This window comes from Oryx dammah, unplaced genomic scaffold (assembly GCF_014754425.2).
Source record: "Oryx dammah isolate SB20612 unplaced genomic scaffold, SCBI_Odam_1.1 HiC_scaffold_27, whole genome shotgun sequence".
Lineage (NCBI taxonomy): Eukaryota > Metazoa > Chordata > Mammalia > Artiodactyla > Bovidae > Oryx > Oryx dammah.
This window is the reverse complement of record NW_024070211.1, coordinates 79,146,935-79,168,598: the sequence shown is the minus strand read 5'-3', so window position 1 is coordinate 79,168,598 and position 21,664 is coordinate 79,146,935. Positions and strand designations below refer to the sequence as shown.

The 21,664-nt window shown below is 35.5% G+C and overlaps 1 protein-coding gene across 1 annotated transcript in view; it reads left to right on the top strand.

Annotated features, from left to right (window-relative positions):
- Positions 1 to 21,664, top strand: part of LRP1B (LDL receptor related protein 1B) — a 762,233-nt gene that overhangs the window by 702,917 nt on the left and 37,652 nt on the right. The window contains exons 61-62 of the mRNA XM_040227930.1: positions 6,534 to 6,708; positions 11,277 to 11,381. Coding sequence (XP_040083864.1) covers positions 6,534 to 6,708; positions 11,277 to 11,381 — 280 coding nt within the window. The remainder of the gene's footprint in view (positions 1 to 6,533; positions 6,709 to 11,276; positions 11,382 to 21,664) is intronic.

The window sequence follows — 21,664 nt, the reverse complement described above, 5'->3', positions numbered from 1 at the left end:
ATCACCACTTCCATTTTATCAACATGGTGTTCAAAATTAGATCAATTATATTGTCCCACATGCTTTTCTTTCCATAAATTCCAGACTGCTGCTGTTAAATACATAATGGCCAATCTGCATAGATTCTTATCTTCAACCTTTAATCTTCAACTCCTTCCCTATTTTATCCCCTTGAACAAAATGTCTCTTCTCAGCTGTATTTCCTTTGAACCTTTCTTCTTTTAGTTTATCACACTTTTTTTTTTTACTTTCTCTCAGTTCCAATCATTATTAAGCTAAACATAAGATTTGAAGGAATCAAAGATGGTTGCTTTTGTAAGCAAGGTATATATGTGTGTGTGGGTGTGTGAGTGCATGTGTGTCTATGTGTCAGAAACTAGAGGATGATCCCTTTGTGGTACACCTTTGTGTTAACCAACTACCAACATTCCCAACTCTTATTCTTTGGGAGGAATTAAGTTTTATATTTGCATTTGTCTACTGATTCATAATCAGTAACATTTCACTTAATCAAAACTGAAATATGAAAAAAATCGGGAAGCCTATGAAACTCCTGTAATAAATAATTGACAGAATGATAAATGAATCATTAATACAAATACTAATATATTTTAGTTAAGAAAATGAGTATCTATCTTATAAAAAGATTACTTTCAAAATGTTTTTAAAGCATTTTTAATGTTTAAAGTAATTAGCTGTATAAGGTAAGCAATTTCAGTGGTCTGGGATTAAAAAAATATTGTTTTTCCAGTTACAGCTTAACTTCTCTCTGTTTCTGAGCTTGTCAAGAAAGACTCTTTAGAACGAAAGTGAACAATTGCATACCATAGGAACCTTCTCATATAATATTCTTCCTTATACTTTGTTAAAATTTTGCTGGATTGGGAAGTGCTAAAGAAGTATTCCTTTTAGCAAATAAATAACTGAAGAGATAGAATTTAAATATGAGTGGTGCCAGTGGTAAAGAATCTGCCTGCTAATGCACGAGACACAAGAGACAGGGGTTTGATCCCTGCGTCGGGAAGATCCCTTGGAGGAGGAAATGGCAACATGCTCTAGTATTCTTGCCCGGGAAATCCCATAGACAGAGAAACCTCAAAGTCTACAGTCCATGGGGGCACAAAGAGTTGGACACAACTGAGTGACTGAACACCATGTAGTAATTATTTGAGAGTATATAGAGATAGGGGCTTCCTAGTTGTTGTTATTAGTTCAGCTAATAAAGAATCCACCTGCAATGTAGGAGACCCCAGTTTGATTCCTGGCTTGGGAAGATCCCCTGGAGAAGGGATAGACTACCCACTCCAATATTCTTGGGCTTCCCTTGTGGCTCAGCTGGTCAAGAATCCACCTGCAATGAGGGAGACTGGAGTTTGATCCCTGAGTCAGGAAGATCCCCTGGAGAAGGGAATGGCTACCCACTCCAGTATTCTGGCCTGGAGAATTCCATAGACTGTATAGTCCATGAGGAGGCAAAGAGTTGGACAAGGCAAAGAGTTGGACAAAACTGAGTGACTTTCACTGACTTTCACTTTCAGAGATGGGACACTGATAAAAATACAACATATATTTCTGCAAGTTTTACACAGATGCTTGTAATTCAAAGTGGATTATGACTGAAAAGAGAATGAGAGAGAAACTAGGTAGCTTTCCTAAGACTTATTATGCATTCCTATCATGATATTGAGACAATTACCGAGAACATGAACTTTGGTTGAGTCACCCAATTTGGAAATAGAGAGCACCATCAGATGTTTTAAATTTTTTCCTGGGCTTACATATATCATGTTATGATTAAACTTGAAATAACAGAGTTTTTGAAGGAATTATTTTGACTTCCAACTTACAAGTACCCATTGCTTGTGTGATAATTTAAATATGACTTGCTGCAGCCTCCTATCAAGTAAGATCTACCTTCTGTATTCAGAAATCTTGGAGTTGGAGTTGAGTAAATAGGGAAGACTTTAAGAGAGAGAGAAAGGAAGGGAGGGAGAAAGAGAGAATGGGAGGGAGGGAGGAAGAAAGAAAGAGAGAGGTTCGAAGAAGGGGAGAACACAAGGAAGAGTGGAAGAGGAAGGAGGAAAGTGGGAGAGAGAGAGAGAATGTACATTCAAAGTGTTGTGCCCTACAATGCTAACAGAGGCAGAGAACAGTCCAGCAGACATGTAACTCAACATCTTCAACATGCTCCACATCTTAAGCCTAATAATGGGAGATAGAAAACTTTCATAGGAAGATGTTAGGAAGCAACTCTGGCCGGGCTAGAATACAGTGAGCAAATCTCTGCCCTTAAACTTCAATTTTGCATAGAGTGCTGAACACATAAACTGGGACAAAATGAAATGTCTTCCATTTGAATATCTGTAGAGAAAGGGTTCTGAGTCTAAAATTATTTCTGCCTTATTCAGAGGGAAAACATGGCATGGCTTAACTGTCTGCAATTTGTAATTATTTAACTGTATACTCTAATACCTGTTTACAATTTTATCTTAAGCAAACTTTTTTTTTTTTGCATTCTTTAGGTTACATTTTTAGGCCTTGAGGCCAGTCAGTAGCATTGAATAATGTGCAGCTGATGTGCTTCAAAATATATTAAAAGCATTAGAGAATGGAGAGTTTCCTTTAAAACATAAAAAACAAACTATGAATTCCTTTTAAAAATATTATCTGTAAAGAGAAAACCTATTAGCCTAGTTAGCAAACTAAACAGAATTTATAAAATATTCTTATTGTAGCTTATATGCCATTAGATTTAAAACGAAATCTTTCTGTAGAAACATAATATACATAGAAATGTTTAAAATCACAAGTATACAATTCAATAAATTATCCCCAGGTGTACACATCAGTGTAAACCAATGTTCAGGTCAAGAATGAGCATTATTATTATCTCAAGTGCTCCCTGGCGTTCTTCATCACTATCCCTATCTTTCTCTTCAAAATAACTCCTTTTTGACTCTTAAAACCACAGATTAGTTTTGCCTTTTGAACTATACATAAGTAAAAATATATTATATGTATTTTCTGTCCATTTTTTCCTCATTATTATTTTCGTGAGATTCTTGCACGTTGTTGCTTATAACTAATGTTTTCATTTTTCTTTTATCTATTTCCATATATTCATCTTATAATGGATATTTAGATTATTTTTTAGCTTTTGCTTATTTCTAAAAAGGTTTTTGTGCGTATTGTGGACATGTTTTGTGCACATGTGCATGCTTTTCTCTTGCATATACAGTATATTAAAAGTAAAAATGCTAGGTCATAAAGTGCCGGTATGTTCAAATTTGGGGCTTCCCTGGTGGCTCAGCAGTAAAGAATCCACCTGCAATGCAGGAGATGGGGGTTCAGTCCCTGGGTTGGGAAAGATCCCCTGGAGGAGGGCATGGCAACCCACTCCATTATTCTTGCCTGGAAAATCCCATGGACAGAGGAGCCTGGCAGGTCACAGTCCATAGGATCGCAAAGAGTCAGAGGCAACTGAACACAACACACACACAGCATGTTCAAATTTAATTGTTGCTTAGTTGCTAAATTGCGTCTGACTCTTTGCAACCCCATGGACTGTAACCTGCCAGGCTCCTCTGTCCATGGGATTTCCCAGGCAAGAATACTGGAGTGGGTGGCCATTTCCTTCTCCATGGAATCTGCCCAACCCAGGGATTAAACCTGTGTCTGTTACTTGGCAGGCAGATTCTTGACCACTGAGCCACAAGGGAACTGCTCAAATTTAATATAACTGATACTGTCAATTATTTCCCAAATCAACTGAACCAATTTATATTCCCACTACTAGTGCTATGAGAGTTTTTGCCATTAGTCATCAATTTGGTTGAAGTGCAAAGGTATTTCTTTGACGTATTAATTTGTATTTCCTTGAATAGTAATGAGTTGTGTATATTCTCACCATCTTTATGTTCTCAGTATAAACCAGATTTAATTTATTATCCAAAATTACTTTTAATTAGTAAATTGTAGGTAAGTTTTTAACTTTGACCTTTAGCACCCAAAAGTGCTAAATAAGTGCAAGATAAGTGCAAACAGACTGTTACTTGCTACAGTATGGTATAGGGCAATCATCAACCCTCAGGATGTTAACTTAACTTTTCCTAGTTTCTTAAGTCTTTCAATGAAGTGATTTTAAAAACAACATGGTTCAAAATTTTAGGTTAAAATTACATTCTAATTAGGGCTCCCAAAGTTAGTCAAGAAATAAGCTATTTCAATCAAATCAAATCTATTTACAACTTAGACAATGTAGTCCCTTTGCTACTCAGTAAAATTATTTTCAGATTTCTTACATTCCCTAGTTCCCAAATTCTGTTTACTCCTCTGATCTGATGGGTTTCACCCAGGCCTCAAATCTGATCCAGAATTTAGAATTCAGGAGTGGTAGTGGATGAAAGGAAAAAAACCTGGAATTTACATTTGCAAGTCAGTCACCTACATGAATCTGATGAATTATCTATTGCGGAAAAAACCTCATAATATGAAGATCTTGGAAAGATACATCAGCTGTTTTCTATATCCCATCAGAAAAAATGAACCAGGACCAATGGATGAAATTTAAAGCAATTAGAGACAATATTAAAAGAGTTCTCTGTCAATAAGTTGTATCTAGCAAACTAACGAAAAAGAGATTTCTGCATAGTAGATGGTATTAGATGATTATATAGGCTACTGTTAATACATTCTTCACAAATATTAATAAAAACAGAATTTGCGTTGTGTACATTATCTACCTGCCAAGCCTAGAACAACTACAAATAGACATCATAATGGACAGACATTAACATTGACTTAATTTTTAGATCTTTAAGTCTCTCACTCTTTGAAAGTGCTTATTTTCTTAAACATAGCCAAGACCCTTAGTAATAAACTTAAGCTTTGAATCTCAATGAGGGTACTTTGCATAATGCAACAGCAAGCATAAGAATGCTTGAAATAAATTTCCATAAATATGAAGCAAGCCTGTCAATAAATTTAATTTGTCTGATTTAATAAAAGGCTAGATAAATATACAAGGATGAAAGTTATAAATTATGTTTTACCTTTTTTTACCCACAACAATCATCTTATAGCAGATTAAAGTTTATAAATTGTGATTTTTACCTCATCTAATCACACCTAATATCACTTCACAATTTGATAACTATAAGGAAATTGCAGCTTCAAACACTAGGTCTGCGATCAATTCAGTAAGTTCTTCTGCTTAAGATTACTTGTATTAATACTATAAATTTCAATATTGTGAATGTGGTAAATTAAAAAAATATTGATGTGTCAATATACATATAGATTTGTTTGTTTTTCAGAAGACTGAGGCAAAATGTCTAATTGCAAAGTCAATGTGGTTCTTATTAAATGGTCTTTTTTTATTACTGATGTTCAAGAGATATGGAAATATTTGAAGAAGTCTTCCTTTGTAGTTGAGAAAATTGTCTGAAGTGCTCAGTAGGAAACATCTTACAAAGCAAAGGGTTCAGACTGCATGGAGGTTTTCCCTCTGACTGACGAGACTCCAGGTTCTCACCTAGGAGGAGGAAATGGCCTAGACTTCTGTTATCACTTTCTACCCATGATGGATCTGTTAGTCTTCCAGTCCACATTTCTGCTGGGGCTCCATGAGAGGCACAACTTCTATCTCCTTACCTGCTCAGGTGTTTGGAAATACTGGCTATTCTGGCTCATGTGGTGGTGGTGGTTGTTTAGTCTCTAAGTCTTGTCTGATTTTTGCTGACCCCATGGACTCTAGCCCACCAGGCTCCTCTGTCCATGGGATTCTCCAGGCAAGAATATTAGAGGGGGTTGTCATCCTCCTCCAGGGTTTCTTCCTTACCCTGGTATTGAATCTGGGTCTCCTGGCTCATGTAGAGAGAGGCTTCTTTCCACTCCACCAAAGGCTATAGAAGAAGTAAGAGTCCCATACTTACTCTGTTCTTCAGATGAAAAGAGATGCAAGGAGGAACAAAGATAGATGACATCTAAAGAAATCTTGAGGATTTATGTTCATTCCAGAATAACAGAAATATTGCTTCTTAGAAGGAAGGCTGAAGAAACTTGAGAACTTAAATTTTAAAATTCAGGACTAATAGAGTTTGTCAGTTAGTATTATATCAATATAACTAATATTATATTATTTATATCTATTATATCAACACAACTTATATTGATATAATATATCAATATAACTCTTAGCAAGATGAAATGATGGCAAACTCAAGCAAAAAGAGGAATCAATGGTATTCTTAAAGAAATCTGGTTACATGTAATTACAAGTTGCTTTTGTAAATTAATCTACTTATCCATTGACTATTTTAAAATATTAAGTAAAATGGTAACATTTATTGTGACTCAAGAAAAACATCTTGTAGGATTTCCCTGGTGGTCCAGACTCTATGCTTCCCATGCAAGGAACATGGGTTCAACCCCTGACTGTAGAAATTCCAGTGTGGGGGAAAAAAAGAAAAGAAAGAAAGAAAGAAAAATACTTTGTAACTCAATTTTATTTCTATATTGTTAATTCTTTCTAGATGTGTGTCATCACTACTGTGTGAATTCTGAATCTTGTACCATTGGAGATGATGGAAGTGTGGAATGTGTCTGTCCGATACGCTATGAAGGATCAAAATGTGAAATCGACAAATGTATAAGGTGCCATGGGGGACATTGCATTATAAATACAGACAGTGAAGATATATCTTGCAAGTAAGTAGACAGCTAACTTAATTTATAAAAGCATTTGAACCCAAAAGGACATTAACATTCTGGCAAAAAACAATGAGAACATTGTAAATCATTGTTTTTTAATTAATTGTTTTATTGGAGGATAATTGCTTTACAGAATTTTGCTGTTCTCCATCAAACATAAACATGAATCAGAAATTCAATATGGCAAGTGTTCCATTATCTCTTTCCTTTTTTTTTTTTTTTTTTCCTACAAAGGGAATTCAATTCATTTTGATTCAAAAAGTGTTAATGTACTTCTGGAAAACTTATCGTGCAATAATATGGCCAGATCATTCCCTGTACAGAATATTCGTAATAGTGAGCAAGCACAAGTGAAAGGCAACATACCTTCAAAAAGCTTACGTAATACTTCTAAATTAGAATAGCTCGGACTTTTGTCTCATCATTATTATCAGTAATGAGTATTTGCCTTTCTGATTTTACAATGTGATCCTCTGGGAAAGGAACAAAAGACCTGTCGAATGGAAACAAAATTTAATCTTTTTATCTGACTTGGAAAATCATGGTTAAAAGTAAGTAGAAGCAATGATGCTTCCTAGGAAGCCACTACAATTAAGACATCCAATTACATGTTTGTTACACTGCCTTTTGCTCTTTGGCTTTGAGATCCAGTGAATGGAAGACAGAACTTTGCAGCTAAAGAGTGGCATTCAGTTTCTGTCATGAAACAGATTTATGCCACAGAGGCTAGAGACCCATTCTCACTCTGAACTTCTTTTCACAACCTTTTAAAAGAAGGGCTTATAAATGACTGGGCTCTATCCTTTGCCCTGTGTGTGTGTGTTAGTCGTGTCCGACTCTTCTTGACCCCATAGACTGTAGCCCACCAGGCTCCGCTATACATGGGATTCTCCAGGCAAGAATACTGGAGTGGGTTGCCATTTCCTTCTCCAATCATTTGCCCCAGGACTATAATAAAGGAGAATAAGTGATAGAAAAGCACACCTTAAAATGTTCACGCCACAACTTCCACCAAGACAGCCTCTGTGAGGGTGCCAGCCCTGAGTTATGTTACTCTGCCAAAGTCCAATAAAATTTTATTACAGACATCATCAACAATTTTTTTCTTTTTTATTTACTCTCATTTTAGAATTAATCTATGTATGATCTGTTATCATTATAAATGACATTTACTCAAACCCTCAAATTGGGTCATTTGAAAGTACATTATTTTTCAACTAAAGTCATTTAAAAATATGACTAATTATAATACATGCCTTTGATAAGTACATAAAAGTAAGATACATTTTTATTTAAACTGTCAAAATCATGTTTGCTCATTAAATTCATCAGTTCTTTGTGATGAAACTTGAGCATGGCAGAACTTGATTTCAGTTAGTGAGCATTTATCTTTCTTTATGTCCAGTGTACCATGTCAGGAATGCCCTGTAGAATATTCTTTACAATCCCATTTCATTCACCCAGGAAATTGTGGACTATCGTCTAAGAGAGGCTGAGAGGCATAGTTTCCAACCCAGTTTATCTTGGAGAAGCACATGCAGAGACACATACTGTTTCCATCACACAGGTCAGTTCCATGTGAGGAAGGAAGAATTGGATTCTAAGGACCCTCACTATTGCCTACTGTGCAGACAATATTGGCTTAAGCAACCTAGAAACACTGGAACCCATAACCTGAGTAGACTTTTGAGGTTCCATATTACAGCTCCTGACTTAAATATCTTTTTGGAAAACTATATGTAAGAATGGATAAATAACATTTGCTAGCAGTGAGTAGATAGTGAAAGCTTAAAAATAGGAGTATATTATTTGATTTATCAAATAGGCTATCATAACATACGAACATGACAAGGCAAACACGACTCCTTGTGTATCTTGAAACATTAGATAAGTTTGTTTTTATTTCTATGATACTTTTCATGCTAGCATTAAAAAAAGCTTATCGCAATGTTGGGATTTCTATTTCATGGGTAAAGAACTGATACTAAAAATCACAACTGAGTTAAATTAAAGTTTTTATTTAAATGAGAAAAATTCAAGCTGCATGTGTATTTGTGATCCCAAATACTGATGTGTTCCTAATGCCAAGCCTATGAGCTGTCAACTACAGTAGAAAATAGATACTCTGTCAAATATAATGAGTATAAGCTTTAAAACAGAACTAATTGTGTATTTTTCTCTCTTCCTTAGTAAATACTGATGAAGAAATGCTTGATCATAATTTTGAATAACCTAAATCATACCACTCTGATGTCAAATTGTTATGAGAGTTCTTTCTGATTAATGGACAACTGCTAATTACAAATTGTGCATGCATGGGTGCATCTGTGTAACATTCTAAGAAATTAAATTATAATAAAAACTACATTAAAACATAAGCTGTACTATTTGATGTCCTAAAATGATTTGGATAACTTATATTTCACATTTGAAATATCTGTCTTAAGTTTAGGATTCAAAGAAAACCTTTAGAAGGAGAACAGGGAAACATCTTTTATAATTCTTGGAAGCAGAAGTTTAAATGCAATCAATAAATAGAATATTTTCTCTTTTAAATGATGATGTTTGGTGTATAGTTATCTTTTTGTGGAAAATTCTTTAATGTATAAAGAGCTAATTTTTCTCTTTGATGTTATCCCTTTGATTGAACATGAAACTATAACTTTCTGTTCTTTGATTTTCAAGGAGGCTGGGCATGGAGAGCAAGGAAAAGTCTCCCAGTTCCATTTAACATATCAGACACCAATGCCATTAAAATGTACTTGCCTCACTTTGCTTCCATATTCAAATGCCTCTATAAATCATAAAGAATGTGATACTCTTTGTTAAATCTTTGGAACTTTAACCATTGCCTTTTTCCCCACATTTGTTTCCACTTTCACATATCTCCCTTTCCCATCTAGAACATAATTGACTCACTGCTTCTGTTCATCTTGAAAAGAACTGTGATATTTAAATCCATGTTCTTTTAAAAAAAAATCTTTAAATCAAATTCCTGGGAAAGTATAAGCAGTTCAGTACATTTCCAGCAACCCTACCACCCACACTAGGTCAAATAAATATGAAAATAATAAATAAACTGTAAGATGGTCAATCAATTATTGCAAATATCTAACCTATGATTGGGCTTCCTTTGTAGCTCAGCTGGTAAAGAATTGGCCTGCAATGCAAGAGACCCCCATTTGATTCCTTGGGTCAGAAAGATGTCCTGGAGAAGGGATAGGCTACCCACTCCAGTGTTCTTGGGCTTGTCTTCTGGCTTAGACGATAAAGAATCTGCCTGCAATGCAGGAGACCTGGGTCCGATCCCTGGGTTGGGAAGATCACTGGAAGAGGGCATGACAACCCTCTCCAGTATTCTTGCCTAGAGAATCCCCATGAACAGAGGAGACTGGTGTGCTACAGTCCAAGGGGTCACAAAGAGTAGAACATGACTGAGCACCTAAGCACTCAACCTCATTGGGCATTACCCTTTGATAGATGTGCTGCAGTAGGCATCTGTCATGAAGAGAAGCAAAGTGATCAGCCAATGATATTTCAGCCTGATTTTTTTACTGAGGTTATGTCCAGATTTATTGTGATACCACTGATTACTTCATAGCAATTAGTGCTAACATCATCTCATAACCAGAGTATTGACATGATCTCTTGGCCAAGGCTGTTACCATACTTCTCATGGAAGAGGTTTCCTCAATAATTTGGAATGTCAAGGCACTTTACTCTGTTCCTCCAACAATTTTCAATGTCCAATCTAATGGTATTTATTTATTTAAAAATGCAACATGACAAGTGAGAAATTTCTGTACTTTTTTTATTCTTGTTATACTTTTTCTTTTCCATATAGCAGTAGGCACAGTTTTTTATTCTTATCTCAGACAGGCAATGTACTGTAAATTAGAATCATTTCCAAAATGTTTCCAAGAAAGCCTACCTCATTACCTTGTTGCCATATTGCATATCGTTCCTACAACGTTACTGTTTATTTTGCAGTGAATTGTTACCTTTTTTCCTTTAGCATAAAAAGAGTTTGACATTAATTACAGTATATATTCAGGGATAAACAGTGGTATAAAAGTGACTACAGGATAGTTCTATACATTCAGGCACAATGGAGTCTAAAACTCATAATAGTTCTTTGGACCAGACTTTTCAGTTTAGAAGGGAGAGCTGAAGCATTTGCTTCCAAAGTATTTGATAATGTGGTTTATAAATAGCAAAAAAAGTCACCAAACTCAAGTAGCATGAAAAGGAAATAAGATACTGATATCTCCCTAAAGTATAAATGACAGATCCCAGGGTATATTTTTCACAACTGTATCTAACTATATTATGTTTTATAGTAAACAAATGGGTTGAAAATTTGAAAATTACCAAAAGAAAAATTTTATGTCATCATTCTGTTAAAAAAAAATCTTCGTCTCCAGCAAGTCTTTCTGTAAACCTTTTAGCCAGCTGCTTCATTACTCTTCTATGATGAATATCCTCATCTATAGAGAATTTGTGTGAGCTTTCAACAATAATCATGCCAATAACAATGAGGGTTTTTTTTTTCTCTGTTGCTGCAGCTGCACTAATGGAAAGATTGCCTCTAGCTGCCAGCTATGTGATGGTTACTGTTACAATGGAGGCACATGCCAGCTGGACCCAGAGACAAATGTCCCTGTGTGTTTGTGAGTATTTTATAATACTGTGGACATTTTATAATATGACTTTAGATGTGCATGGAATCTCTGCTCTATTGTTCTCCATTCTTGGGGTAACATATTTTAAATGAATGTTTCATGGACATCTCTGATCAAGTATTGTTCCTCATTGGTTCATGTACTACAGAATTTTCCCCTTCATTAATTTGTTATTGATTTCATAAGGAAGAGATCATTCACTCCTTAGCATCATACCTATTTCAAAGATTCAGAGATCTTCGAACTTGGAAATGCCTGCAAAAATGCTTCTAATTTAATTGACCTTATTTAGATATGTGAAACCCAGACATAATCATATTTATAAATGCTTTGGTACTTAGGGCCACTCTTTTCCAAGTACATAAAGTGTCTTTTCAAAAGTATAGTATTATTTGATATTTGTGTCAGATTTAGAGTGTTGTATTACGTAAACCTATTAAGCCCTTGTCTCTTCTGAAATACATTACATTGAATCTGGGTTTCTAAATCTTTGGAAAGTATTACAGATTCTCTACTCCTGAGAAAATCTGGAACTTAACATTTTTTTCTTTTCAAACACTTGATTATCCGGAGTGGAAAACTTGAAATAAGACTATTCCTCATATGTGACTTCTATTTTGAATTTTATCACTGCTTAATCAGAAGGATGATGCCCACATAGGATTCATGTCTGCATTCTGTTCCCCTCATTGTCAGAGTAGATTGTGATGATTGTATATGAGAAAGAAGTGAGCATACCTAAGAAAAACTGTGTTAATATGCTACTATCAATATCTCTGTATGAAATAAATTTGAAATATATTTGGAAAAAAAGTCAGACACTTGATTTAGCTGTATTTTACTGAAATTCTGCAGATGCTCTGTGGGGTTTAAAAGTCAGCGCTGTGACCAGAAAGAGAACCCCTGTGATCACTACTGTCAGAATGAGGGGATTTGCACTTTAACTGCGTTTAATGAGCCGAGATGCAAGTAGGTTTAACCTTCCATTTACCACTAAGCTTTGTGTGACATCATTTCAGGCCACAGTCCGTTGGTTTAAATCATGAACATCCACATGCATTTCACAGTGTATACTTAATCTTGGGGTTCATCTGTGTCATACATACTTAACCTTTGCTTTGCTCATGTATGCACCATAGTCAGCTAGTGTCTAGAAAAATAATGGAGGGAACGAAAACACTTGTGGAACTGTCTCATAAAAATATGTTTGCTAGAATAGTGGCTTTTAATTAGACAAGGACAGAGCAGGTGTTTCTAGACTCTATTACTATACTAGATGCTATATTTGGAAAAGTGGCTTTTATTTAGTAACTTTTTTATTTCAAGTAGTGATGACACACATTGTTTTAGTTCTTAACAAATACATTCATTTCCTCTGAGAAATTTCAGGGACCACATTTTGGGTAACTATGAACCTTTATAACAATGCAAGTTATTTTTGCATCTTGCATTGAGCTTTAGAGATGAACCATATCTGACATCCTCCTTAATAAATATTCCATGTAAACAGAAGTCCTGATTGGCAACCCCCAATAATAGCATATGGCAGTGTCTCAGAGGAGAAGGCAAGGGCAACCCACTCCAGTATTCTTGCCTGGAAAATCCCATGGGTGGAGGAGCCAGGTAGGCTGCAGTCCATGGGGTCGCGAAGTCGGACATGACTGATTAACTTAACTTTCATGCATTGGAGAAGGAAATGGCAACCCACTCCAGTGTTCTTGCCTGGAGAATCCCAGGGATGGGCGAGCCTGGTGGGCTGCCCTCTATGGGGTCACACAGAGTCAGACACAACTGAAGCGACTTAGCAGCAGCACCAACAGAGTACTTAGTGGTAGTTTTAAGGCACAATGGTATTAAAATTCAGATGTTTCATTTTCAAAACTCTATAATTTTTTTCATAGTCATCTATTTTGTTATTCAAGTAAATATTCTTTTTTACACAATAATTGAAAAAATGGGAAGGGATTAAAATAATCCTATAGGAAAATATTTTTTTCTTTTTCTGGAAGATATTTGAATGTGTTAAACAAATATTCATTCCTACATAAAATGCAATCAGAAATATCCCTTTAAATATTAGTCTATATAAACTTCCATGCAAAAAAGTTGATTCACTTTTTCATTCATACTCAGGTTTAGTGCCTTGAGCAACTGAAGACAGAGAGGAGGTACCTTTTTACTATTACCTCTGTCCTGCCTCCACCTAAGTTCCTCCAGTTATTCAGCAAATATTGATAAGACCCCGAAAGTGTGCTAACTCTTAGACAAATGAAAGTGAATGAAATTTATCCTTAACATCAAAGAGTTTACTAATTGGTGGTTTAGAAATTCATAAGAAACTAATTAACCTATGATAGTGTAGGTGTGAACAGAAGAAAAAAAAACAAAACAAAACAAAACGAGGGCGGTGGAGTTTTAACAGGGCAAGCAATTTGTTTAGCATGGGAGATAGGAATACATGGAAGGCTTTACAGAGAAGGCAACCTCCTGTTGTCCATGTAGTTCAGGTAGTTGAGTGAGATTGGGAAAGACATCCTGAAAATAAAAATTAACATAAACAGAGACAAGAATGTGAGACTTAGTGGCCTCTCTAGGGAACTATGAGTGGATTAATACAGCTAGAATGAAAGGTAACTGTAACATTGGGGAGGGGCTGAGGAGATAAAGCGGAAACATAAATTGTGCTTAGTCGCTCAGTCCTGTCTGACTCTGTGGTCTGTAGACTGACTTTTGCGACCCTGTGGACTATATCCTCCAGTCTCCCCTGTCCTTGAGATTTTTCAGGCAAGAATATTGGAGTGGGGTGCCATTTCCTACTCCAGGGGATCCTCCTGACCCATGAATTGAACCTGTATCTCCTTTGTCTCCTGCACCGACAGTCAGATTCTTTACCACTAGTGCCATGGGAACCTGATTTATGCCAAAGTTAGAGGATTCCATAGGATGCTGAAAAGAATGTGTAGCCAAAGTGATCTGAGGCAGAGCTGAGGAGTTTGCTGTTAAAAGTGACTTAGTGGCATGTGGAAGAAAGTCCTGGAGTTCAGCTGCAGGGATCCCACACCAAAAGGTTGGTGGTGGGGGTCAACATTTCAGGTGAAAAATGGTGGATGATAGTTCAAGAGTTAGTAAATCCAGGGAGATCCTTGGCCAAACATTGGTCTATGTACTTACAGTACCTCATTTTAAGGACCCAGGCAATACCTGCTCTGGGGCCCAGTCTGTATGTCTTGTCCCTTTCTCACAATTCTCAGGCAAAGTATACATGACCTTTCAGCACCCCTGCTCCATCAATAGGTCTCAGGAAATTACCTATCTAGTAAATGCCTTGTATCAGCACCAGAGTAAATATCTCTTTTGGGCATAATAGCCCATTTTAATGTTCTCCTTCACTTTTCACTCTTACTATGTATCATCAGAGATACTGGACCTTTTAAGATATAATCAGCTTCTGATAAACTCAGCCAGGAAATATATGTTAATTGGAGAGGTTCAGCACAAACACCTGATACACATTTGTGTATCTTCATTTCTATCTGCTTTGGACTTAATTGAAATTGTGTCTGTGTTGTGATTGTCTACACTTTAAAATTTATTTTATGGTACAAGTAATGCTTATTGAATTCCTCAAATGACTTAAGCCATGAAAAGAAGCATAGAAGAGATGATATTCTGTTATTCATTCATTAATCCATTCACCAAATATGTATTGATAACCTATGATGAGTGAGACCCTGTGTATAATTAGAAGAAGAATTAATAACAGCTAAAACTGGCTTAGTAAACACCTCATTGGTTCTAAAGTCCATGCCCTGGTTAAAACTCTTATTCTGTACTGCTTTCTTTGTGCTGATTAACTCCAATAAGGTTTTTATTTTTGAAGAACATGAAATTCATTTTGGGTAGATGAATGGATTTTCAAAAGTTAAAATACCATTTGACAATTGTTATAAAAGAAATATGACTGAAGGTTTGTGGGAAAACAGCTGAACAGAGATCAGTTAATGATGACTAGTGGGAGAGAGAAAGGCTTAACAGATGAAGTGATATTTTCACAGTATTTTGAAAAAATGTTTAGTAATTTTATGGGGGAAATGGCTGAAAACCTTTCTTGAATGAGGAATAGCACAGTCAGAGAATAGGTCTGCAAATAAAGAGTGAAAGTTGTGGAGATTAGAACACAGCTATATGGTATAATGGGTAGGGGGAGAATACTAACGAGATGTTTGTGGGCCAGATTGTGAGGTATGTTTTCTGCATGACATAAGAGTGCGTTTATAGGAAAGAAGACTGGAGGATTAAGGATGGAATTCTAGGAGACATCAGTGTTTTATACTGTGTTATGGAAGAATCAACAAATGTAAATGAGAAGAAATAGAATGAGGAGAGAGAGCTTGTCAAAGAGTAGGTACCTCCAAGTCAAAGGAACTGAGTGTGTCCAAGAATATCAACTCCAGACACTTCAAAGAGGATAAGAATTCAGTGTGATTTATTGAATTTTGCAAGTAAATGGTCATTATGAGAGACGTTTTGCAAGTGCTATTTGGTTGAAAACAGAGTATAAATGGGAAAGTGAAAGGAAAGAGAGCAGAAAAAAATGTAGATTCCTTTCTGAATCCTTGACAGTGTATTAAATGAATGAAAAACATGGTAATTTCAAGGAGAAGTGGGATCTAGGAAAAAATATTTTTATGACAAAAAATGTAAATATTCAAGAAGATCATTCTTCCACTATTTATTAAAGCCTATTGTTAAGGAACTATGACAGATAGATGATTCAGATTTTATACTCGTTTTTCCTAGAGGTGAAATTTGTAGAATATGGAAAATTTCCTAGTTACACTGAAGGAATTTATAATTCATTTGGTACTAAAATGTAAATAAATAAAAATAAATTTGGTATAAACTGTGCTCATACAAAAATTCTCATCTGAGACAATATTAAGCCCTCCAGACATCATTCTAGTGGTGAGTTTCCTCATAAGCGGAAATTTTTGGAAGCACAGATTTTAGCTTCAGATTTCAATTGGTAGTGGTCATATATCTTTAATGAAAAGCCACTATGTATTATTTCATTTAAAAGCCTTTACAGGAAACAGAAATTGCTTTAAGAGGTAAGATAGTAGTTTATTGGTACTACATTATTATTATTATTTTGTAGAGGGAAAACTTTTAATTGTACAGAAGTTATACTTTTCTGGAAAATCTGTAAAGCATTCAGATCTATGAGGTTGAGTTTTTTATACACAGAAATTTTATTACCTTGTCTTTCAATTTAAGAAATAGATTTGTTCTTTGAAAGCCTTCACTTTTTCTCTTAATGGCTATTTTCACTTATTACTATGTGTGAAGAAAAAGAAAACCCCAAAGAAAAACCTAGGAAAAAAATGAAAATCTAATGCTTTTTTAAAGGTTTATTTGGAGAGACTTTTGACATTAATTAAAGTATATATATTGAACAATGTTAAAGCCAAATTTAAAAAAAATGAATAGATATTATTTTAAAAGCAATGTATTGTTAAACAACTTTTGCTGTGAGATGCAGAAATTATTAATTCTGTGAACTCAATAGCAAGTTAACTATGTCTTCCTTCTTCTTAAATTTCTCCCTAGGATCAGACTTTTATTTATATTGACTTGAAGTTATTTTTAAAGCATAGACCAGCCTCCACAGGACTATCTCCCAGCAACACCCACAGCACATTTCACCCTCTAGTAGCTACCCTACTTCTATCACTGCAGACACAGGTACATATAACAACCTTGCCACATAGCCATGGGACCATTCTACACCTAAACGTCTTTGCTTACATAGCTCACACAAATGTCCCTCATGCCTTTTTCCACTTCAATCTTCTCATTTCATTGATCTCAAGTCAAGATTACTCTTTGCATATGAATAGTAAATATTAGTTGACTTAGACATAACTGAGTTTCTTGAAGAGAAAAATTAAATATTCAGGGTTCACCAGAAAAAGAAAGAAGTAATAGATATATATCATACATTACATATGTTATATATTGATGTATATGTACATGGGGAGAGAGATATTTATTATAGGAATTGACTAATCCAGTTATGGAGGCCAAGAATCCTAGGATCTACTGTCTGTAAGCTGGAGTACAGGGAAATCTGGTGGTATAAATAAATCCAAATCTGAAGGCCTAAGAACCTGGGAATTAATAGTATACATCCAGTCTAAGTCCAAAGAACCAAAAATCAGGAGCATGGATATGCAAGGGCAGGAGATGATGGATGTCCCAGCTCAAACAGAGAAAGCAAACCTCCCCTTCTGCCTTTTTGTTCTATTCAGACCCTTCAGCGGGGTCACAATTAAATATTTGTGTTTAATTTTTCTCTGTGATTTTATAATCTATTTCTTGACACTTTAATGTACCAGAGTATATCAGGGCATATATGTAGCTTACCGGTGCCTAACTTTTCCATCTATTTCTTATTATGAACACCTAGCTTAGGAGAGCCACAGTCTATAAGAACTAGAGTCCCAAGTGTCCATCTCTTGATTTCTCTCCATCTTGCCTTTTTAAATAACAAAAATACTGGCAATCTTTTTTTGCTATATTAATTCATCAACAAATTTGTGTTAAACACTTACTATATCCCAGAACTGGACATGGATCAACAGACTGGTTCCAAATAGGAAAAGGAGTACGTCAAGGCTGGATATTGCCACCCTGCTTATTTAACTTCTATGCAGAGTACATCATGAGAAACGCTGGACTGGAAGAAACACAAGCTGGAATCAAGATTGCCAGGAGAAATATCAATAACCTCAGATATGCAGATGACACCACCCTTATGGCAGAAAGTGAAGAAGAACTAAAAAGCCTCTTGATGAAAGTGAAAGAGGAGAGTGAAAAAGTTGGCTTAAAGCTCAACATTCAGAAAACGAAGATCATGGCATCTGGTCCCATCAGTTCATGGGAAATAGATGGGGAAACAGTGGAAACAGTGTCAGACATTATTTTAGGGGGCCCCAAAATCACTGCAGATGGTGATTGTAGCCATGAAATTAAAAGACACTTATTCCTTGGAAGAAAATTTATGACCAACCTAGATAGCATATTCAAAAGCAGAGACATTACTTTGTCAACAAAGGTCCATTTAGTCAAGGCTATGGTTTTTCCTGTGGTCATGTATGGATGTGAGAGTTGGACTGTGAATAAAGCTAAGCACTAAAGAATTTATGCTTTTGAACTGTGTTGTTGGAGAAGATACTTGAGAGTCCCTTGGACTGCAAGGAGATCCATCCAGTCCATCTTAAAGGAGGTAAGTCCTGGGTGTTCATTGGAAGGACTGATGTTGAAGCTGAAACTCCGATACTTTGGCCACCTCATGCAAAGAGTTGACTCATTGGAAAAGACCCTGATGCTGGGAGGGATTGGGGGCTGGAGGAGAAGGGGACGACAGAGGATGAGATGGCTGGATGGCATCACTGACTCGATAGACATGAGTTTGGGTAAAATCTGGGAGTAGGTGATGGACAGGGAGGCCTGGCGTGCTGTGATTCATGGGGTTGCAAAGAGTCAGACACAACTGAGCAGCTGAACTGAACTGAACTGAACTGATATCCCAGAAAACAACCTAGGCACTGAAAGTTATTTCAGTGAAAAAAACAGACTAAAATATTTGACTAGTAAAGCTGAAAGATGAATGATTACTGTTATTGGTGGAACTTGGGAAATATTTACTTTCTAAAAATAAGTTTCTGTGTAATTCACATTCTTGTTCAAAAGAAAAAGCCAAGTTTAAAATAATTGTTTGTCAACCAAAAAGGGAGAACCAAAAAAGTCTAACTTTTATATTACACTGCCTTTGAAGTCATATCAATTCAGATGCACACTGTTTTGAAAATAATGGTATGGCAGAATTCCAAGACATTTCTCATAAAATGTGTTATTGCTTTTTGCCCATAGGAGGACCAATTCTCCATGTGGTTAAAAACAATTTAGCACTGTTAGTTTTTATGTTTTACTTCTTCATTTCAAGCAGAAGCTAAAAACAACCTGCTATGAGCATGAGTATTTTCCCCAATCTATTACTTGTTTCCCTTTATTTCTGTTTGCTTGTTTTGGTTTGGTTAGATTTATTTGGGCATCATTTCTCTTCACTCTCTCTCTCTCTTTTTTTTTTTTTTTCTTGAGAAACAAGGTTTTACATGCAATTATCTCCTTTATCTGATCATCTGCATGTGTGTGGTTACATTTTTCGTATTATGATAGTCCATATTTTATGGTTAGAATTGAATTGACTTCTCATCTTTCTTTGGTCTTTGGACATGGAACATATTTCTTTGAAACTGACTTGGGAATGCTGCCTGTTCTACTTTCTGCCCCTCTAAATGTATATGTCTGTTTCTCTCTGGCAGATTGTAAATTTCTTCAAGTAAGAAGTATCTATTTGCTACACAGCTAGCATGCATTCTGTGTATAATATGTGTTAACTAATGTTGCTAAAATATATTGTCCTAGTGCCTGTATTGTATTATGAGATCTGACAGCATATGATATGAGCAACTTCCTGTCATCATTGTAATACCACATCTTACTTCCTTGATACATTTTAAAAAACTGTAAGTGTCAGAAGAAAATATTGATTCATCATGATTTTTGGTTCTCCTTTTCATCTCTATGATTTCTTCTAAAACTATTATACCACTCTTTTTTATAACACTGTTTCCTGAGTGTTCTAGAACTGAGGTTAAATATCTGTCTACAAAAGAAACCAAATAGGCTTAATTTACCTATCTTAACTTATTAGAACTTAATTGTACTCAATTTTGTTCTCTCTTCTCCTTGCTTTTTGTTTGTTGTTTTTACTCTGATATTTTCTCTCTGTCAAAAAAGAAAGAAAAAAAGAAAAGAATGAAAGAGATGAAAATAAGGTATAGTCCATGCCCTTCAAGAACTCTAATCTATTTGAGCAAAGAGATGAGGCAGGAAAGAAGATGGCAGGGACTCTGGGGATGTGAGCGGTGTAAGATAAGTGGTCCTTCTGGAGGAGTGCTGGACAATGATGTTATACACTGAAATAGTTCTGAGGCACATAGGCTGTCTAGCTAAAATTTGAAATGTATTCATAAGCAGTAGAGGAACACTAATAACATTTGACATACAAATTTTCTCAATCATGTGAGTATTTTCAAAAGGTTTTGATGACACAGTTGTTGTTCAGTCGCTCAGTTGTATGCAACTGTTTGTGACCCCATGGAATGCACCAAGCCAGGCCTCCCTGTCCTTCATTATCTCCTGGAATTTGCTCAGACTTATGTCCATTGAGCTGATGATGCCTTCCAACCATTTCATTTTCTGTCACCTTCTTCTCCTCCTGATGTCAGGCGATGACATGGTACTCTGCTAGAATAAGAAGCAATGTGTTTAAAAACCAGATTTTAAAATGAATCCCAATTTACAAAGGATAGGAAGACAATTATTTAATTAAAAACATGATATTTTAGAAGTGATTTGTTGGTTGGTAAACAGGGCACAAAAAAGAGCCAAGAGATAGAAGACCTTGTATCTCAAGATTGGTTTGTTTTGTTGGTTTCACTTTTCTTCTCTTTGACTCATTTGTCATCTTAATATGGAAATACTGATCCTATACTTACTACAGTTATTTTAAGGATTAAAAAATGTAATACCAATTAAAAAAACAGAATATTGTTTTCAACACAGTAAATACTTTAAAAAAAAAAAGAATCGTAAAACTGCTGAAACAGATCATATAATATGATCAGAGCTTGGTATAATTTGGACTTTAGGGTGTTTGGAGGCCAAAAATAAAGTGTGAGGCTCTTAAAAAGTGCTCATTATTAAAAATAAGCAAAACATGGCATAAATGAATAATTAGAAGTGCTATGATAGTAATAGCAATAGTGACTAAAAAGGGAACTACATAAATAAAGTCCAGCTGGAGTCCCATGAGGGACAAGAGAGAAGGATAGGGCAGCAGGTCCACGCTTGAACACCTCAGAAAATACACAGGAACTAGCTTTCAAAACATTTTCAAAATAGATTTTAAAAATGCAGAAGGATGCAAAATGAATATACAAGTACCAAAGGGAATTCATTAAGAGAATGATCTGAAAATTAGGCATTTTGTCATTTTCTTTGGTTTTGTGATTGTTCCATCTAATTATTTGCTTAAAAGTTTCACATTGTTTTCTAGGTCCTTAGGGTGAGGACCTAAAAAACATAAGGAAATGTACAGGTCCTAGAGAAACCTTTGTTGGAGTTTAAGAGAAAGAGATAAT